We start from the raw sequence: 12,807 nt of genomic DNA, 5'->3' as shown, positions 1-12,807 counted from the left end.
CAGTTACATTTAGAACCCCTGTTGTATATGTAGTTGGGTACTGATGTCTATGGGCGGCAGTGACCACATACTATTAGGACTGTATATTCGTATACTAATTCACTTTAACAAAAAAAACACACGTGGAACTTACTCCACATAGTGAGAGAATAATGTATATAGTTCAAAGATTTAAGAATTAGGTACAGCGATTTTTTTTTAATTACCGTTTTAGTCGATATTATACTTTATCGTAGCACGATAAGAACTTATTAAGCCAGAAACGTCTAAATTAAATTTCCTGCTAAAATCCGTAAACGTGAGAATTCGCCGTGCACTTTAAACGAGGTTGCAATGCGTTTCACTTTCCATGCTAATTATAAATGGGTTTTTAAACAAACGTACTTTTACATTTCGCAAGATATTTTGTACCGTTATGTTCGATCGAAGAAAGGAGATGTTTCATTTTCGGCCATCTCATGTACACTATATATAAAAAACACGATTAATTTGTATAATTGAAGAAAAATACACATATATTTTGATAACCTTAAGTATTCCTGTTTAAAAATATTTAAAATAAGCATTCCTCATTGAAATATTAAATATGGCGGAATACTGTCATGTCAAGTTTTCAAAACTGTCGATGTCGGTCAGGTACTATACTCTTTACTATCGGGATGGATACTCTTTGGATGTCGGTAATTCTGTATTTCGCTGTTTTTGTCGTAAAGTTATTGTTACCTTAGTACTTTACAACCTGGCTTTTGTTTTGGGTATTCCGTTATTATTTCTGAATTTAATTAATTATTTATAATAATTATAACAAAACCACCTTTTAAATAGTATCTGGTTTTATAGATGTAAGTGACATGTCAAATTAAAAAAATACGTGTGGCACTCGGAGACTGCCGCGGTAAAGCTATTGCATAGCATTTTTATCAACTTATGCAAATTCAAGCATGATATTTCAAAAAGTCATTAACCCGTCAACTGGCGTGTGCGCCCCGGGGCGCACAGATCGCTACTAAAAAGTATCACCGCTGTGCCGGTCGGAGTGGGGTGTGTTAGGTTTTTTTCGTTACGGAATTTCTGGATTCGGTCTCCACGCTCAAGGCCCGCGATAGAAGCTATGCAATAGCTTAAAAATATCAACATTTAAATTCCTTAAACGTAAGTTAAGCAACGGTGGGTGCGGACGAAAATTGGATGGGTGACCACGAGTGGCAAAAACATATTAAACTATCAGTCGTAATGTACATTAAAATTATTAAAACGTACGTTAAGCAATGGTGGGCTCAGTCGAAAGTCGGATGGGTAACCGCTAGTGACAAAAATATATTAAAATAACAGTTGTAATCAACATTCAAATTACTAAAACGTAAGTTAAGCAACGTTGGTCGAGGTCGGATGTTGGATGGGTGACCGCTAGTGGCATAAACATATTAAACATCAGTCTTAATCAACATTGTTGTTAAAAAATAAAATTAAAAAAAATGTGTATTACCATGCCATCTGTTTACAAGTTGACGAATTAAGGTGTTAGGAATTTTCGTTACGGAATTTCTCGATTCGGTCGCCGCGCTCAAAGCCCGCGATAAAAGCTATGCAATAGCTTAAAAAGAAGTTGTCAATTTGATATGTGTAAAGTGGATATATACATATTATATAATAATAATGGACTCCACTGAGGGACTCCAATGTAAACGTTGAAGCAATATGTACTGGTGAGAAGATTCAATTTTAATCCTGAATATGTTTTCTGCTCTGTGCTGCTTACGATTTTGGACTGATTCTACCTCACTTGTTTACCCAGCTTATGTTTTATGGACTTGTGATTTTCGTGCGATGGCTGTGGATTGCGTTGACAAGGATTCAACATCATCAGGTAAATTATACATCAGTTAGTTGTATTAATCGTGAAATAATCGTTAATAATTTTAAACTAGAGAAGCTAATCTTTTTACATTTATCTTTTTTTAGATAATTGCATTAGCAAGACAAGGACATTCTTGGGATGACAAAATAATCAGTTATTATTGCAACTGCATCGCTGGGCAACGAACCGTACTCGTAGGTAGTTGCGCTCACATTACGACCATTGTTTGATGTTTGGGCTGAGCTCGTCACAGGATATTACAGAACCTGCTACATGATTGGATGAAAATATGGGTAAGGGAAGATATTGAAAATGAATAAATAATGTATCTAAGTGAAGAATAAGTAAAATATTATCAAATGTGTACTTAAAGTTGTTTTATTTACACACTTAAATGTTTTAACTAAAATAAATTGGTATAAAAGTACATATTTTGGTATGTTTGTTTTTAGTCAAGATTTATGAAAGTAAATATAATTAATGTTTATCAAATATAAGCATTGTTTCTCAATACATACAATACAATATTTATATATCTACGCCCATTCGCGTAAAAAACATATAAAAACGTATATAATGTATATAGTCAAGTTAAAATAGAATGACAGATGACATTATTACGGTAATCACTACCGCCATGATGTTTTTCCACTGTTGTGTTGCAAGTTTAAGTGTAAATTATTGTATTTTAACAATTAAACGAACATGATTTGAAGAAAATAAACCCCTACGAATTGTTCTTTGCATGTTTTCTTAGTTTTTAGTATAGTGTACAAAAGGTGGCCGGGAGCCCATACATTTTGAAACATCTCCTTTAGCCTATTGACCTGTGTTATGAGTTATTTTACGCTTTCTACGCTCGTTAATCGACTGTTAACTCATGTTGTCCCACTGTTGGGCACGGGACCCCTTCAGAGGTTTAGGAAATATAGTCCATCGCACTGGAAAAGTGCGAATTCTTTTAGGAATTCCCAAAAATATATATCTGTATTCTAATTATTCTACATTATTCTAATCAGAAATAACACATATGCACTATTGTTACAAGCAAAGATTACAAGTTACATATTCCATCTTTTTTTTTGCAATTAAATAAACCACTTTAAAAATCAAGGTCTTATTAAAGTCAAGCTATTCTGGGATCAATTTTGAATTACCTTTTTTTCCCTTCTAGGTTAAAATAAGGAACTGCTATACAAAATTTCATATTTCTGTACCCACCAATTTAGCATGTATGTTGTCAGTCAGAATTTTCTTAAAATGAGTAGAACCGTCCATTACTACAATCTAGAATGAAAATGTCGATAACTGACACAACTATCAATAAACTAAACTAAAACATAATTATTGCATTTCTAATCACACTAATCAAAGATCAATTAAAAACTCGCAATTATGTCAGATTGTGATCAACGATTGTGATTATAGACTTTGTAATACATTAGAACATATTTTTTACAACGGAAGTAATTGTATTGATTTTATCTTTTGAATGGAACAGATGATGGCAAATGTTTGATTGTGTTGATGTTTGATTAAGTTGTAACTTCGACTGATTCATTTTTATTGAATATTAAAGGCTGATAAATACTCGGTAAATATGTACTTCGGCTCAGGAAAAGGTATATAATAATTTGCAAAATACAAAACTTACGAATATAGAAACATATTCATCATGATGAACATTACTACCATTACTGTCCCACTGCTGGACACGGCTCTCCTCCCAGAATGAGAAGGATTAGGCCATAGTCGACCGCGCTAGCCAAGTGCGTATTGGTAGACTTCACATATCTTTGAGATGTTTTTTTTAACAAATCTCTCAGGTGTGCAGGTTTCCTCACGATGTTTTCCTTCACCGTTTAAGCAAGTGATAATTAATATCTAATACGTAGAAAAATATTAGAATCCATAAAAAACAATTGTGTGGAAGAAAGTATGTGCTGTTAGTTATTATTCAACAATGTAAAATAAATTGTCATTTACATATTTATATCATTCAGATGAATATTTAGGGACATATCAGAGATTATAAACATACAATCTTCAATAGTCAAAATATACTATAAATATTGGTTATACAGATAATTATTGTTCGTTAATTAAGATAATTAATGTTTTATTGAAAATAGAACATGATCCGTTTATCTATGTTAATTTGCTAAATGAAATTTTAAGGAACTACAAACACTTTGTGACGTCATAAAATGCAAAAGAGATTATTTATTATCGTTGGAATAAAATTATATATTGTACTAATTTACAATATATACACAATATTCCTATCACGAACAATGTGCAACAAGTTATATTATTTCACAAACAATGTCATTAATAAGTGAAACTTCAGTAGCTGAGTGGCATATCATGCGTTCCCCATGCTTGCGTCAGCTCGCAGGAGGCATGTCAACGGAACAATGGAAATGTAGGCACGCGAGTCTGTACTGTAATTAACTTATTATGCATTATCTAGAGCGTATGTTGTCGGGTTGATACTGATCAATGCTGTGCGAGGTTTTGATGGAAGGGACGTAAGGCGAGACGGCACCCGTTTTGTTTCACTATAAATAAAGGCGTGGTTGCAATGGTAGCACCGATACAGCTTATTTTTCTTCTTTTTATACTTTCACTGTAAACAAAGGCGTCATCGCAGTGGTAGTGCCACTTCGGTTTTTATTCATATAATATAGGAGTAGCAGACGAGCACGCAGTCCTACATGCTGTTGATAAGTGGCTACTGCCCAAGGACATCTGTAATCAACCCCAGATAGGATTAGATATTCCTACCTGAGGTCGGCCACAGATGCGCCGCTACTCCTGAAGATTAAGCTGGTATGCCTCGGAAAAGTATATCTCCCCCTCAAAACCCTTCAACAGAATACAACGGCGTTTAACGCTGCTGTTGTTAGGCAGAAATAGTTGTGACGGTGGTGCCGCCGGAGTTGAATCACTAGCGTAGCGGAAAAAAAATAGCATATGCGAATCACAGAGAGTTCAACTACCTTTAAATCTGTATGATTTGTATGAAAACCAAATATTATGCATCTGTTTATGCATCATTTTTTGCCAATTCCTACCTGCTACAAAATTTTTCAATTTTTAACAGACATTAATTATCAAATGTCGGTTTTGGTAGGCAAAACATTGGATAGATTAATTATTAACGCGCGATGGTTAACTACAAGTGACATATATCGTAATTGCCAGGACAGATATGAGTAAGTGGTCGAGCAAAAATCTATTCTATTGTTCTCTTCTTATCTAATAAAACACAAACTACATGCATAATTGCATATGCACATATTTTTTTCGCTATCTTACTTAAGGGCCTCTTTCCTGTCACATATGTTTATGCCCGCATGCGCTCACGTGCCTCTTGCATACTATATATTTTCATAAATAATATTCCTGTCATGCTTGATTCACGCCGTCAGGTTACGAAAAAACTGCAGCGATTTATTATTTACCTTATTTGATTTGATTTTTGTGATAAAGTCGGCATAGTAAAGACTCCGAAATTAATTAAATATTTGCCCTCTTATCTAAATGACTGGTTTATTGCACTTATTTAATCTATTTATTTCCTTGTTACAGATAACCTACACTCAGGGCAAGTTGAGAAGCTGATTTGAACTGTATTGAACGTAACTTTTCGATATAACCTCTAACCCAAGTGACATTGTCGGAGTGACATCGGAGCTCGCAAGTCGTGTAATCAATACAATTAATTCGATACTTAATTTATTGATTATTTGAAGAATTGTAGTCGCGAGCACAAATGTGGATAAGTTGTTGGGTTAATTAACTCTTTACGTGAGACAGTGTGATGGCGTCATGGAAGTGGTGTGTGACAGTGTTAGTGCTGTGTGTGGTGTCGGTTTGGGGGTTGGACAATGGCTTGGCGCTCACCCCACCGATGGGGTGGCTCGCGTGGGAACGGTTCCGGTGTAACACTGATTGTAAGAACGATCCTGATAACTGTATAAGGTAAGTTGATACGTTCTTTACTTTTATTTACACTAAAAGTCTTTCTTGTCACGCGAGCTTATCCACGCATGCGGTTCTGGTCATGCGAACAACTTCCACTTATTATTTTATAGCTACTTTCCCTGTCATATAAACCATGCATGCGGGTCACGAAGATATGGCAGCGAGGTATTTCACGCATGTAGGTGCGAATCGTATCTTGCGTGACAAGATAAAGTCCCTTAGGAATGCTTGCTACATTCATAGCCTCACTAGGATTTACATTCACATAGCATTTTCTTGTGGGTACTGGGACAACAAAGAAAGGTAAATTGACCTAGAATAGTATCTAATTGAACTCAAATTCTTATGAATATCAATATACAATACAATTTCAATAATGTTAACTTAAAAATATGTACGAGTATAATCCAGTGATATGAATTTAAACTACATATCTAGACAAGCACTGCTACAAACATTTCAGTTATTACCGAAACAATAATTACTAAAAAAATCTATTATAAAAGTTATTATAAAATATTCATACCGAATCATTACATCGCTCTCAGATTTAACTATACATATTTATACAATTGATACATTAGTATATAATAGCACAGTCGTCATTATCTCCCGAGCCAATCTTTTTTAGTGTCGTCATTATTGCATTTTTTACTTTATTCTACATAATGTGCGTGATGTTATTGTTATGTTATATTTCTTCATTTATAATCGCGAAATTAATATGCAGTAGCTATTTATCGGTATTCGTGATTATCCATCTTTATGTCTAGCTAGAAAATGAATGACTTTATTTTATCATTTACTTCATTGCCTATTCACTCGTATCACTATTATATCACAAATATAACTGGATCTGGGTTTTTCTTATGAAAATGTGTAGTTTTATTCACATGGACCACTTTTTCAATATTGTTAATGATGTCAATTAAAACGCATCTTCTACTCATTAAAGAAAGGCTTTTCACACGTCTCTACTTGCCCATTTTTTGTCGCTGTGGTGTAGTTTGACTATGGGACGTGTGAATGGACACTGACAACACTTAATAGGTACATTTAGAATATTATGTAGCAATCTCAAGTAGTTTTCTTACTTAAGGTTGAACGTGAAAATTAACAGAGATGTTGTATAAAATATCGTAAATTATAAACACTTTTTTTATTATATAAAGATCTCTTTAAAATATTTATTTATTAATTTCTTTTTAATTTCTTCTTTATTAACTTCTCAGGAAGACTACACATCTTCTAGTTTCAATACCTTAGTCTTTACCTATAACATCTGATTTCGATTAAAAGGATTTGACTGGTACCTATAAGCCAGAAGTAGGTATCTTTTACGTCATTTACATATAGATTGGGAACGACTCTTCGCCAAAAGGTCTAAAACAATAACTAAAGCGTAACTTCTCCACCAGCGATCGTCTCTTCCGCACGATGACGGACATCCTGGTCTCCGAGGGCTACGCGGCGGCCGGCTACGAGTACATCAACGTGGACGACTGCTGGCCGGAGCGGGAACGAGACCCTCACGGCCGCTTGGTACCAGATCGCGAGAGGTTCCCTTATGGCATGAAGAGCTTGGCTGATTATGTGAGTTGATCTTTTTTGTTTTTTTTTTAGGGTTCCATACCTGAAGGGTAAAGACAGAGTCGTATTACTAAGCCTCTGCTATTTTTTAGGGTTCCGTACTCAAGGCTAAAAACGGAACCCTATCACTAAGCCTCCGCTGTCTGTACGTCTGTCACAGCGCTCTATCTCTATAACTCTAATAGATAGACCTTTAACATTTATACAGAGTTCGTGCAATTGGGGCCGCTATAGCAAAAAATGCTAAAAATAAAAAATATTGAAAATAAAAAGGGGCCGCAATACAAAAAACCGCTATTTTTTAACGTTTTTGCTTCATCTATTAAACTGTAAGAGATAGATAGCAAACGAGCATGCATTCAACCTGATGCATCATCCCCAGGTAAGATAAGAGTCCTACCTGCGGTCGGCGTATATTCATTGCTACTCTTTACGATTAAACTAGTTTATGCCCGCGGCTTCGCCCGCGTTTAAAAGAAGATAGTATGACGTACACACATACATAAAACTGAAAATTCGTACTTTCATTGGAATAACAGTGGCGCCATCTGGCGAAAATTGGTCGTACCAACTCTGAAACCTTCGTGGGCTCATGGACAACAACTTTGCTAAAGATCATCACTTGATCAAATGCATAGTCTACGATTCAATCCTTACTAATATCGATTAAAATAATGGACTTTTTTGGTTTAAAAGATCGATTCTTTGATTAATAGACCTTAGATTGCCATCCCTAGTTCCCGTGGGATTTCCGGGATAAAAACTATTCTATGTCCTTTCTCGGGTCTCATACTATCTTTGTACAAAATTTCATTAAAATCGGTTCAGTGGTTTAGGCGTGAAGAAGATACAACCAGACAGACAGACAGACAGACAGAGTTACTTTCGTATTTATAATATTAGTAAGGATTAAAAAACACAACATAAGTTTGTCACAACAGCGCTGAACATAACTGTTTTATTTGACATGAAGAGCTTAGCTTATTATGTGAGATTACTTTCTGTTGCTGTTATATTAGTAATACTTTGTATTTTATGCCTCGTAAAATACAAATTTGGTACTAAATATATTTTATAGTACGCTAGTAAGTCGTTAATAAATCATAGAATAAATGAATTCGCTATTTACGTATAAAATTTCAAACGTTACTAAGTATAAACTTCTATTTACTAAACTATGCTATGCTATTTTGTACTATCTATATATTGTTGTAAAAAGTTATGTGCATATTCGAAATTATTACTTACTATAGTGGTTTCGGAAAACATCGCGAGGAAACCTACACGCTTGAGACTTCATTAAAAAAAACTAAATCGTTTTATAAGTTACGGAGTTACGTAGTTATAAAATCGAATTAAGAACCTCCTCTTTTAAGTAGGTTAAAAAGCTCTCAAAGACGTGTGACACGACTTTAAGAGCTTTTTAACGAGGATTGTAACTGTCTAAGGACATATAATAAAACAAATATCATTTTGAATTAGGTGGATGCAAGTTTCTTACTTCCATCGCATCAAAAAAAATTGAGTTAGCAATGAATTATAAAATTTCAGTTCTCCTAAAATTTAAAATTATCAATTGGTGATTGTATTGCATTAAAGATAATTATGCTTAATACAATCAATAAGTATCTATGCTTCATACTAGAATTCAGTAGCGTTTAACATTGTGGCATAGATTAGTAAAGATACTTCGCCGCCTTGAAATTGAATGAAGCCACAAATGGCTTATTAGTAAGTTCTTTTTTTGAATTCTTGACAAATAACAACATTTTGAGAGAAAATTTACGAATAAATAACTAATCATGCGTAATTTACATAATAAATAAATAATTATTTCAAATATTTTAGGGACATTTTAGCACAGAGACGTGGCAAGACTTTTTTACGCAACTATTTCAATTTTCAAAACTGGGTACATTTTCTTGTTAGGAGTGAGTAATCGTTACTAATCTATACATTGTGGTATAAATCATCAGAATCAATTATGCGGATACTAATAATAATCATCTTCTCCTTTTTATAGCATATTTGAAGCATTCATATCAATGTCAATTGTATTTTTTCAAACGTATTATTTTATTCAATCCATCCAGCGAAGGCCGCAGTTTTTTGATATTAAACAAATCATTAACGATTTTATTGATCGAGTCACTATGACAAAAAGTTTAGTATTTCTGTCATTACGATTCACTGATTTGAAACATCTCATTCAATAAATGACATTGTTAAATAACTCTAGGTTATTCCGGATTTTTTATCATTATTAAATATCATTGAGATTTTCTTTATTTCACAGAATGTTGTTTGACCTTACTAGTGCCGGATATTAATGTATTCATAATAAATAAAATGTATTTTAGAAGATTATTCGCATGTAATAAATGTCAAATTGTCTTATTCTTAATTTTCGTGATCATTACAGCGTTTGTAGATAACATTGTGTTTTATTAAAGTAATGGCTTTGCATAACTTTGCAATAGATGGCATCTCCGGTTCTGAATCACGCTATCGAAGTTTTCTAAACTTTTTTATCTAGAAAGAAATATTCAAATTTTGGCCTTAAATGATTTTTATAACTTAATTGACGATAACATATGACAACATAATGAATCAAATACTACATGACTATAATATTAAAAAACTCATAATAAAAAAGTAATATTTTATACTTTTTATGCCTTTCGCAATAAAAAATATACTCACGTCTTAGACAGTCAATTAAGGATAAAAATGTAAGTCAAATCTTCATTTTATTCAAATTTAATGAACTTGAACTTCGCCTTTCTAAGTTCTAATTTAAGACTCGACCTCCATTCCACTGGAACGAGGTAGTTAAATAGTTAATTAATTGTATTTAAAGAATATATAAAATAAACAAATTGAAGTGTTTGTCTGTCTTAAGAATAACCGCTATAATTAAAAGTAACAGTTGAAGGTGGTAGAAAATTGTGGTTCAACTTCGGGGACAACATCGTCACATCTTTTTCTGCCTAGTAGTAGCCTAAATAAATTGTTCAACGCTGCTGTGCTCCGGTTTGAAGGGTGTAAGGTTAAGACATACTTATCCTAGGCGTTCCTTAATCCTCAGGGGAAGCAATGTATTTGTAGCCAACCTCAGATAGAACTCATCTCGAGTTGATTATGGATGTCCATGAGCTACAGTAGCCACTTAACGTTAAGTTAATTTCATGGTCATTCGCTACTTTAATATTATATAAAGAAAAATATTTTTTAAGGTTATTTTTTAGGGTAGGTATAGGACCCCACAATATAAACGATAGGTATAGGACATTACAAGTATCACAACATTTCAACTATTACCGACTGTGAAATAGTTTATAACACGTTTCGCATGTATATCGTTGATTCTCATACAAATTCACGTCGGATTTTATGATTGTCGTTGCGATAGTGTTACAGCCGGTAACATACTTGTATAGTAGCTTGAGAACGTTGTTTAACTACTGATTACGTCATCAACCCATTAAAGTCCCACTGCTGGGAACGGGTCTCCTCCCAAATGAGCAAAAATAGGCTATAGTCCATCGCGCTAGTCAAGTGCGTATTGGTAAACTCCACATACGAGTACCTTTGAGACTTTTTCTTTATATCATTTATATCCGCACAATGTTTTCCTTCACCGTTGTAGCAAGTGACAAATTAGTTTCTAATACTTAACACTTAACTTTGAAAAATCAGAGGTGCCTGGGTTTGAACCCCGAATCCCTCGATTGAGAGGTCAAGTTCAACCACCAGGCTTTCACTGCTATATCTGTGCTTTATACTTCTAAAGGTAAATATATCACAACATCAAAACTATTCACTGACTATTAAACAATTCAAACACGTTTCGCGCGGATATCGTAGATTCTCATATAAATTCACGGCGGATTTTATGATTGGCGTTGCGATAGTGTTAGTCGGTAACATACTTGTATAGTCGCTTAAGAACGTCGTTTGACTACTGATTAGGTGCTATAAATCTAGTTCATATTCTGTTTTATTACGTAAACGACACAATTATTGTGTATAAGGTACTATATTTCAATAAGGTATTATATTTGCCCACAACTACATAATCACAATCAATACGCTAAATAATCACAGGAAATAATACAAAGTCTTACTTATTTTATCCAGTAAGGGATGGATTTTCAAGAATTCCTTAGTGCTCAGTTATATTTTATAAAATAAATTGATATTTCAGGATTCTAGGCTATGCATTCATCTCAGGCACGGTCAGACAGTCACCTAAGTGTTACAGCTGTTTTAAAAATAGAAGTATTGCTTCGAGTAAAAAAAGGTACGGCCGTGCCGCTTTTTTTTCTTGGTTTTTTCGGCTCGACTTGGTGGAGTCATTATTTTTAGCAAAAACTTGTGAATGACATTTTATCTTATTAGTGATCGAAGCATTTTATATTGAGATGTCTTGCTTTAAAAGTTCACAATAAAAATGGTTTCCAAAACGTATGAGATGCACATATAGTAACAGAGTTTTCAATCAACAGACGGCAACTTTAGCTAGGTTTTGAAATATCAAAGTAGTTCAATTTCTTTACAATATGTACTTAATATGTAGCACGAATATGTACTTAACTTAAAATATATATGCGTAATGTGTGCTACATTACGCATATATATTTTTGTAACCTTCATATTAATTAGTCTCATCTGAGCTCCATTACATATCATATGTCTAAATTAAAACGCATCATAATAAATATCAAATATCTTCTCTTAGTTTGTCAGACATAAACCTATATTATGCCAATAGGTTATATAATAAAAACAATATGGGTATCTAGTATGTGAAATTTATAAATTAGTAGGCAGGTTATACTAATAGGCTTTGACTGAATATGGTGTTACCGCATACAAATGTGGGTTAATTGGTCAACTTTGTTTTGGGTATTCTTTACTTCAAAGTAAGTTATTAATAGTTAATTTTAGAGTATAATGAGTATTTTATGTCATTTGAATTCTATTACATATATGTTTAAGGTGGTAGAACCCATTGTGGTTCGATTCCGGCGGCGCCACCGCCACACCTACTTCTGCCTAATAACAGCAGTGTTAGGCGCTGCTGTGTTCCGTTTTGAAGGGTATGGTAAGGGAGACACACTTTTCTGAGGCGTTCCAGCTTAGTCCTCAGGGGTAGCGGCGCATTTGTGGCCGACCTCAGGTAGGAATATCTAATCCTATCTGGGGTTGATTACAGATGTCCATGGGCGGCAGTAGCCACTTACCATCAGGTAGACTGCATGCTCGTCTGCTGCTCCTATATTATAAAAAAAGGTTTAGCAGACGCTTTCTATACTCACACCACCACATTAAGAGTCCCTGCGTCGTGAGTGCCATGTACTCATACT

At 34.0% G+C, this 12,807-nt stretch overlaps 1 protein-coding gene across 2 annotated transcripts in view; it reads left to right on the top strand.

Moving 5' to 3' along the window:
* LOC140754251 (alpha-N-acetylgalactosaminidase) overlaps nucleotides 1–12,807 on the top strand; it is an 86,933-nt gene that overhangs the window by 33,662 nt on the left and 40,464 nt on the right. For both annotated transcript variants that reach the window (XM_073089214.1, XM_073089213.1), the window contains exons 2-3: nucleotides 5,453–5,845; nucleotides 7,267–7,441. In XM_073089214.1, the coding sequence (XP_072945315.1) occupies nucleotides 5,685–5,845; nucleotides 7,267–7,441 (336 nt within the window). In that variant the 5' untranslated portion in view covers nucleotides 5,453–5,684. The remainder of the gene's footprint in view (nucleotides 1–5,452; nucleotides 5,846–7,266; nucleotides 7,442–12,807) is intronic.

The sequence above is a fragment of the Epargyreus clarus genome, unplaced genomic scaffold, assembly GCF_041222505.1.
Source record: "Epargyreus clarus isolate Ecla_fem2 unplaced genomic scaffold, WU_Ecla_fem_2.2 ptg000029l, whole genome shotgun sequence".
Lineage (NCBI taxonomy): Eukaryota > Metazoa > Arthropoda > Insecta > Lepidoptera > Hesperiidae > Epargyreus > Epargyreus clarus.
Note: the sequence above shows the minus strand (reverse complement) of the source record. Positions and strands in the feature narration are given on the sequence as shown.